Below are 9335 nucleotides of genomic sequence, written 5' to 3' on the forward strand. Positions count from 1 at the left end.
ACATTACATTCAACAGATGCTTTTATCCAAAGTGTCTTACAACGAAGGAATACAATCGAGCCATTGTAGCATGGTAGATCACAAAGTATGCGCAGATAAGACTTTTTAATATTTAAAGAAGTGCCACTAAGATGACATACAAGGGCAGTTCATGAAGTTAAAGGGAGAGTGCAGGTCACAACAGATGGTGTTTTTGGGAGAGAAACATTTTCAGCACCTTCTTGAAAATAGAAAGGGGCGACTTTAGTCTTGTGGCAACTAGTAACTGGTGGAGAACAATCTGGACTGAGAACATCTTCTGAAGGGGCCTTTATGATCAAGTTCATGTAAGCAGGTGTGGACTCTGAGATCACCTTGTAGGCCAGTGAACATCAATGAGCAGCTGTGTGAGTTGATATGCCACTGCAACATGGTCAGAGGAGGATAACAATCATCAAACATGACACCCAGGTTCTTTGTGACCTTAGCAACAGTAGTAGATGTGATATTTATGTCAATATTGAGGTTGAACGAATGATGGCCAGGGATAACAAGGACTTCATTCTTAGATGGGTTAAGTTGAAGGTGGTGGACCTTCAACCATGCAGACAGGTCAGAGGGGCAAGCTGAGATCCGTGCAAAGATTGTGGGGTCGTCTGGTGGGAATGACAGGCAGAGTCATTTGCACATCAGTGATATGAGAAGCGGTTTGAATGAATAAGTTGGCCCACAGAGGTGTTGCATATGGCAAAGAGAAGGGTGCCAACTTAAAGCAGTAAGATAGGAACAGAACCTATAATGCGCTGGTCCTGAGATGCTCGTGAGTACCGGTGGCAGTGTGTTGTGGTCAACTGTATTGAAGGCAGCAGATGATCAAGAAGGATTATCAATCAATCAATCAAAATACTTTAGCAATCCCAGGGGGAAATTATTTTCGTTACAAGCTCAAGCTATATAAACAACAGATACATCTGCTTAAGGTGGTCCTCTGCTGATCATGTGTGTCATAGACGGTGTGTGACATTACACCTGTACAGCATCCTCCTCTCTGCCTCGGTTTTCAGGGTGTCCACCTCCTGCCCCACGATATCACTGGCCCTCTTGATCAGTTTGTTATGTCTGTTGGTGTCTGCGGCCTTGATGCCTCTTCCCCAGCACGTGAGAGCGACTCATAACCATAGATTCACACCGAAAGCGTCAAAAATCGCCTGTGGAGGCTCAGGACGCCTGCATCGTGCTGCTTGCCAAAGCCTGTCGACGCCTGCAGTGGGCGGGGCTTTCAAGCTGCGCTGCGGAACTGGAGGGAACAAAGTGCATATAGTTACATATATCTACTGTATATATAAAGCTGCACATCTTCAGTTTCCTATTTCACCATGGATTACACTTTGGGAAGCCTTCTTTATATTTTAGCGTTATTTCCGTATAGATAAGAGTGAGTTTGATGCTCCTTAACCTGGTTGGTCCTGGATCAACATCAACCATCAGAGTTGTTGGTCCCGGTGAAGCTGCAGTCTGTCTGCGGTGAACACTGACACACCGGGTCCCAGTGGATTTGGTCATATTGTTTAAACTGTGTTTTGTGATTAATACGTTTTTAATTATTTTGCGTATTTTGGATCGATGTAGCAAATAAAATTGTTGGGACCATCCAGTTCCTCAACCATCAGTTACGTGTTTCACATGAGCAGTTCAGGTAAAAACGGCAGTCAAATCAGCAAAAATGTCAGTTTCCTGGAGGAAATATATTAATTCCTGAAAAAATAAGTTTGTAAGTGCACAGCTCTGCTCATGTACGCATGTGAATGAGTGTAAGTCTGTGTGTACATGAAAGTACAATCTGCATTGAGGTTTCTTGCTTTGGGAATCCCGGTCTGTGATTGGACGCTGCCTCGGTGTTGCCGCTGCTCATTTGCATAAATTTGAGATTTTTCAACTTCAAATTGATGCTCTGGACGCCTCCAATGTCTCCGACGCCTCCGACACCTCTCGCAGCGCGCTTTCAAAGAAAATTAATGGCAACCAGACACCTATGTGGCGCTTTCAGAGTCCAAGGTCATACATACTCAGCATCGACCGGCAGATGTTAAAGGACCTCCACCTCCTTAGGAAAAAGAGCCAGCTTCGGCCCTTCTTGTAACCAGCCTTAGGGTTTCAGGTCCAGTCCAACCTGTTACTAAGTAACCCCCAGGTAGCTGTATTCCTCAGAGGATTGACCCGCTGCTCTCCATGCTCTTGGGACTCCTGTCAAAAACCACAGAGCTCTTTCAGTGGAATGGGCCTTTTTTGATGGATATCAAGGTTATTTTGTATGAGGAAGTCCATGTCCTGTTCAGAAACTGCTCATTCCATAACCTTGGAAAGGACCGGAAGCAGAGAGACCGGCCGCTAGTTCTCAACCAAAGCAGGGTTGTTTGAAGGCCGATGGAAATGTGCCTGAGCCAAACCAGGATTTAATTATGCTCGTCAATACTGGTAAAACTGTTGGAGCTATTGCCTGGAGTTAGTCTGAAGGACCTGTGTCCAGCGGACACTGCGTAGTTTAAACACCTCACACTGAGTGAAGGGAGAAAAGGAAGAGAGCTTTGCATGTTGATTGTTGATTCTTGTTGATGTTTTAAATCTGTTGTCGTCTCAAGCTAAACGAGTGATTTGTTTTCTGCCTCATCAGGGAGAGAGCTGCCTCCCATCTGCCACGATGTTCGTCAGAAGCAGCGAATCTCCATCGACACTTTGCCTGCAGAAGTCAAAGCTCCGTTCCCTTCTGACCCCATCATCCCCCTTCGTACCAAGACCACCAAGGAGTTTCAGTGAGTCTCTGTTCGCTGAGTCACTAAAGCTGCCATCCGTCTGCCCGCTCAAATGTGTAGAAAACCGACAGCATTAATAAACACATGAAAAAGTTTGTCCTTTTAAATATAGGATGTGCGTTTGCGTTGCTAGGGAGGACATGGAACGTGCCCTCCAATCCGGTGACTGGAGGGAGGTTAGAGAGTTTTATCTGACCACCTTCGACTCCTTCACAGAAATCAACGCTGCCTTCAAGGTAAAATAAGCATTTCACCAACATTTTCATTGCGGGAAATCATTTTGGTCTCAAACTTTTCATTTTTTTCACCCCTTTCACTCTTTCTTTACCAGCGGGAGGCAAATGGATTGTTTAACACGATAGAGGACTCAGGAGTCAACGCCAAGTTTGTCAATGCCGTTTACGACGCGCTGCTAAGCACAGTAAGATCCACCTCCACTTAATTGTAACTCATGATGTTATTGCAATACCACCACATAATAAAGGATAAAAGCATTTTACTTTATTCTCAATGTATTTAAAGCTTTTGTGCTTTTTTATTCTATATCTTATTTTCTGAGTGGTCAACTGCCATCATTACTAAAGGGGATGTAATAAGGGAAAGAAAAGCCACATTTTATTTGCTTAAGGTCATAGACTCAATACTAACACAATAATCTCTACAAAAAAAAGAAGTAAAAATGCCGCTGCCCAAAACTGGTTAATCCGATTATGAGCAAATGGCCGTAGCACAACTGCCACAGGTTCACTATGTTGTTGGTTGGTTTAGTGTATTAGCGGCCCCATGATGTCGGTTCAGGCCTTACATTCATTCAGATCAAATCTTATCAAATCTTTTGCTACGGATACGATGTCTATGTAATTAAAGTGACTGCTAGCCATTTGACGCCATAGACTCAAGCTGTCAATCAAAAGACCATACACCTTATTGAGCATAAATTTGAAGCTTTAAATTGTTTTACTTGATGACGTAAAAGCAAATTCACCACCTGGTACATTCATCATGGATGTGAGACGTAGCTATGGAGACCAAAAACGGGTTTTGAGCCAGGCTGTAATACGTTTATTTCTGCCACAAAACTTGACATTTGAACGTGGAGTTCAGGGGAGAGTGACTCATTTTTGAAGCCCCCTAGTGGCCAGTCAAAGAACTGCAATTCTCTTTCCCTCTGGGATTCTGTCCGACCAGCAGGCTGGAATTTGCCCCTTTTCCAGACATGAGCTCAGATTTGGTGGGTTCTGTGACATCACAGAGCCCTCCAAATACAATTGTGAAGCTTCCCCCTCTTGTCCAACAATGATCTCCACCAAACCTCAGCTTCATGTCATGCTGCCGCACTCTTTTGTTCCCCCAGCATCTTATCAGTGGTTATCTAATTCACATAACTTAAAATATGTACCCTGGCTGTTGCCCAGATAGGCATTGTTGGTAGGCATTGTCCCCTTTGGAGCCATCCCTTCACTTAAGTTAATTCAAGAAAAGCTTCAGTATTTCAAGTGACCTTGCTGATCAAGTTAGATTCAGTGGATTCAGTGTTTTATTTTTATCATTGTGAATCACTAACATTCAGATACGTTGCCTCAACCTTCCGTTTGCTGGATGCTGACTATGTTTTGGGTGTGTTTTTAGCCTCAGGACATCCAAAAGTCAGTATTGAAAGGGATCATCAACAGCCTGCTGAGGGAGTGGAAAGGGTGAGACAACCTCGGAGACTCTTCATTTGCTGTTGGTCTTTGTATTCAATCATGAAGGTCAACTTAAGGGTTATGTTAAATCCTTAAGGCTGCCACGCTTTACTTAGTTCTCTGAGTGCTAGATTAAGCATGAATTTAAGTTCCATGTTTGCTTGTTCTGTGAGTCTTCTTGTATCTCTCGCTGAACTTCTGCATTTCTTGATTGTGTTTTGTTTTCAGGCCTCGGACAAAAGACGACCTGCGAGCATATTTCATTCTCATTCAGGTGAGACATGAAGCTATGGGTCACGTTCGCTCAGCGCTCACGCGTCAAAGACACGCTGCAGATCCCGTCTCATTTTTCTCTTTCGCTGAGCATTACGGTGTCTTTTTTTTTTCTGCATATATATTAATGGTTAATACCAAGTTGGTAAAAACCTAAGGCATATATGCATTTTTAAAGGGGACCTATTATGGCATCTAATACCTATTTTAAACAGGCCTTGAATGTCTTAAAAACAAGCTTTTGATTGTTTTTGCTAAATAAATTAGAAATTCAGCCTCTGAGCCATGTCTTTATCTTCCCATTCTCTAACCTCATTATCTATGCAGGATTCTGAGTGGGCGGGGCTATGATAATGAGGCTCTGTGCTGATTGGCTGCCTGAATGACGCATAGCAGGGGAGGGCACAAAGACAGAATACAGACATTTGTGTTGGTTTTTACAACCAACAACAGAGCAATTTGCATATATAGCTCGAACAGACACCATCACGATACACCGCTACGAAAAAATGGCGGAAGCACCGGCCGGTGGAGTTGTTGTTGTTCCGGCCAGAGTTAGTTGTGGGCGTGGTTTCACGCATCGCTCCATCCCGTCCCGAAACGAGAAAAACACAGGGAAACGCACAACGGGCACACAAGCCTTGGAGATCTGTAAGAGAAAAAACAAACAGACACGAGCACAGGCAGAGACACAAGCAGCAACCATTTCAGGTCCCTGAGACTGAATCAAAGCTAGAATACTGATTATCTGTCCCCCAAAACTGGAGAGTGAGTATGTAGGTGAGTGAGCATTGTGGTGTCTTAAAGACATTGATGTCCTCTGCACCATCAACAGTTGGCAACAAGTCCCTAACGTCTCTGGTCGCTGACTGCTTTATTCAGTTTTTGCTAGAAAACGGAATCAAAAAGCAGTTTCCACCTGAATGTTTCTGTGGTTCCCCCCGGTATTGCTGTTGCTGTTGAGTTTTGGATGAACCTTCCTTCTCACCTCGTGAGTGAGTCAGATATACGGAGTCAGAGTCACATATAGGCTACACCCAAGCCCGAAATGTGGATACATAAGTTACAAATAGAGATGCACCGATCGGTATCGGCCGGTAGTACCCCTATCGGTTTTGATCGGCGTTCTGAAAATAATAGTTCAAAGCGGGCCAATTCGATAACGTTTACATCAACAAACCGCAGCCTGTGCGTGCGTTCCCACATCTCAGACCCAGGTGTCCCAAGGGGGCGTGGCTGGCGTCGCCGGTATGGGAGTTTTACAATGTCCAAAAAGGACAACTAATTTGCAGTTTGCAAGCTGTGTACAAAGGAGATACCCCGAGGAAGAATGTTATAAAATAATTTCAACACAACGAAGCTGATAAGACATTTGCAAGTTTCTCAAGTCAAGGACTATATAAAGAACAGGAGTGTGCAGCAACGCCGCTAACTCACCTGTAACAGAGACCCATAAACGACAGCAGCAACAGCAAGAAAAAGAAAGAACTACATCGTAAGGTAATGAATTCATATGCCTTGATCCTCAGCCGTTTGTCGTTGTAGCAGACATCAGGTTTAGCGGCGTCGTTAGATGCTTGCATCCCCGTACATGCTGCGGCGTCGTAAATATTTCACTGATGAAATCCTGTCTGAGTTATACCAAACTACTGTATATACAGTCACACCCAACCCTAACCCTAAAGCAGGACGACACTCCCGTCACTCGCTTCACGAGTGACATCTGGAGTTCTAGTGTGAAGAGTTGAGCTTGAGTTTCCTCACACGCGTGGATGCTATCGCTAAAGCTTTAGCAAACCTTAATAATTCATAATTCATTTTTTATTTTAAGATGTATTCCTTTTTTCCTCAGGAAAACTAAGGTTTATAGTTTACAACTTGTATCAACTCTTAAGAGAGTGACATGTCTGCCGTTGTCTGTGTTGGTGTACTGCACGTTGTGTTGTACACACATTTATTACCACAAGAAAGCTTAAACTAGTAAGCTACATGAGTCTAAATCATCTCTAAGACTCTCTAGAGGGTGAAATATTGCGCATTGCCTCAGCCTGCAATAAAACAGTGGCCAATTCATGATACTTTCTCATTTCCTAATTTTGATACCTAATAATACAATGTCAGTGTCATAACATGAGACAACAGTATTTACGAATTTATGGATTTCACGCTGTGATCGGTGATCTGCAATATCGGGATCGGCAGATAGGCTACTGCTTTTGGCTGCTTTATTTGCTATTAGTGATCATGGTAAACTCCCTGAGGACGGCTTTTCAGTTGAGTTATTAGCTGTCTGAATGATTAGGAAGGTGCAAAGCGGCAGCTTCTCGTTCACAAGTCTTAGTTTTTGCGTTGAATTGTAGAATCTGCCTGTGACAGATACGGATATGGAGCCATGGACGGTGCAGCCATGAATGTGCGGTTGGGTTTTCAGCCGAGCCACAAGCCTGGCAGCAGTTCCGACGCAGTAAAAGCCATCCGCTCCTTACTTTGTTCACAAAGTACTTTTTAATTCTGAGTCTCGAACACACCAGCGGTTGTCTCATCTCATGTTCTGATCCCGGGTGTAGACGAGCAACTTTCCACTTATTGAATGACTTTTTCTGTCCAGAGCTTGGCTCCGTCCCATTAAGGAGTAAAAGGAAAGCTGCAGCTCATTTCCAGCTGCGCTCCTGCAGACGTCCACGCTGCCTGACAGCTGGTGTAGCCGCCGCTTCCAGCAAACAAAGAATCACACGTCTCTGAAGTCTGCAGAGCTAATGCTGATCCAGAAATATTACCTGTGATCCAGCCTTGCCGTGATTCTGCGGGTCAGATTAAACTTTTGCTTTCTCCAAACTTAGAGTTGTGTTTTCTTTCCATTTCTCTATCCCTCTGCTCCCTTCTTCCTCTCCCTCTCTCTCTCTCTGGTTTTCTCTCATATTCTGCCCTTCGTTTCTGTCCTCTGTTTGCTTTTTCCGTTCTTTGATCCAGTTTGAGCCTCTTTCATCTGTCCGTCCATTGGAGCAGTTTGACAATCTTATATGGTTTTGGGAAAGATAAAGAAAGGAATCTACAGTAGCTCCACCGTGGTTCCCTGCTGGATCCCCCCCCCCACCCCACACACATACACTCAGACACGTATGGGACGGGGTGAAGTCATGTTGGTTGAGGACTGCTGGTTTCCTGTCTGATGACGACCCGACTGCCTCTATGAGCCCTTTGAGCTGCAGATGTTTTCCTTCTTTCTCGTTCTGCATGTTCAAACCAATGTTTTTGGGATTATTTAAAGGGACCTATTATGAAAAACAGGTTTTCTCTTGCTTTAACATATATAAAGTGGCCTCCCCTCAGCCTGACAACTCAGAGAAGGAGGAAAGCAACCAAATTCTGCAGTGTCTGTACAGCCGCCCGGGTGATCCTTCCAGTGTGATGTGGATCTACGAGCCAATAAGATTCTGCTCCCGCCGTTACGTAACGACGGGAGCGATGCGTGAAACCACGCCCACAACTAACTCCGCCGGCCGGAGCTTAAGCCATTTTTTCGTAGCGGTGTATCGCGTCATCGCGTCAGGCAGTCAATCAGCAGGGTTAGGGTTAGGGTTAGTCTAACCCTAACCCATCCTAACCCTAACCCTAACCCATCCTAACCCTAACCCTAGCCTCATTATCATAGCCTCCCCGCCCACTCAGAATCCTGCATAGATAATGAGGTTAGAGAATGGGAAGATAAAGACATGGCTCAGAGGCTGAATTTCTAATTTATTTAGCAAAAACAATCAAAAGCTTGTTTTTAAGACATTCAATGCCTGTTTAAAATAGGTATTAGATGCCATAATTGGTTCCCTTTATTTCATGTAATCATTTTAAAATAGACTCTTAATGGCAGCCAAGTGAGCAAGTGAAAGTGGGTCATGTCTGTGTGAGGCCTGAGCAGATTCATTTTGGCTGGAAAACAACCCTCTCACATGTCTTGTACTTAAATCAAAGTCAAAGTCAAAGTAGCTTTATTGTCAATACTGTATGTCAAGACATACAGAGATCGAGAGGGACGTTTCCCACCTCCCACGGTGAACATGTAAACATATAAACGTATAGACATATAGACATGTAAACATATAAACATATAAACATAAACATAAAAAGTGCGCAGGCGCAGGCACAGCAGATGGACAGACATTCTTAAAAAGTTTAAAGATAAAAATAAGAAAGATAAAAATATAAAAAGATAAAATAAATACAACACGACACAACGTACTATTTCTGGAATGAGTGCAAATGGCAATTATTTAAATAAACAGTAAACGGTGGATAAAGTGGCACAGTGGTGCATAGTTCTGAGTGTTCATGGCTTGGGGGGGGGGGGGGGGGGGGATTTCAGTTCAGTCCCCTGTCAGTCTGGGGGATCTGGCTGGGGGGAATGAGGGGAGAGAATTTAGCTTCCTGACTGCCTGGTGTGTGAAGCTATTTTTGAGTCTGGTGGTGCGGCAACGGAGGCTCCTGTACCTTCTACCTGAGGGTAGGAGGCTGAACAGACTGTGTGCGGGGTGGCTGGTGTCGCTCGCTATCGCGATAGCTTTCCGGGTGAGGCGGGTGGTGTAAATGTCCTTCA

General features: G+C 44.2%; 1 protein-coding gene across 1 annotated transcript in view; it reads left to right on the plus strand.

Annotated features, from left to right (window-relative positions):
* The first annotated feature begins 516 nt into the window (after positions 1 to 516).
* The window catches only part of LOC133463576 (probable E3 ubiquitin-protein ligase HECTD2), a 92666-nt gene continuing 83847 nt past the window's right edge, over positions 517 to 9335 (plus strand). Inside the window, exons 1-7 of the mRNA XM_061745170.1 lie at positions 517 to 591; positions 1044 to 1137; positions 2651 to 2789; positions 2923 to 3025; positions 3121 to 3210; positions 4419 to 4483; positions 4703 to 4748. Of these exons, the coding sequence (XP_061601154.1) occupies positions 517 to 591; positions 1044 to 1137; positions 2651 to 2789; positions 2923 to 3025; positions 3121 to 3210; positions 4419 to 4483; positions 4703 to 4748 (612 nt within the window). The remainder of the gene's footprint in view (positions 592 to 1043; positions 1138 to 2650; positions 2790 to 2922; positions 3026 to 3120; positions 3211 to 4418; positions 4484 to 4702; positions 4749 to 9335) is intronic.

The sequence above is a fragment of the Cololabis saira genome, chromosome 17 (genome assembly GCF_033807715.1).
Source record: "Cololabis saira isolate AMF1-May2022 chromosome 17, fColSai1.1, whole genome shotgun sequence".
Classification (NCBI taxonomy): domain Eukaryota; kingdom Metazoa; phylum Chordata; class Actinopteri; order Beloniformes; family Belonidae; genus Cololabis; species Cololabis saira.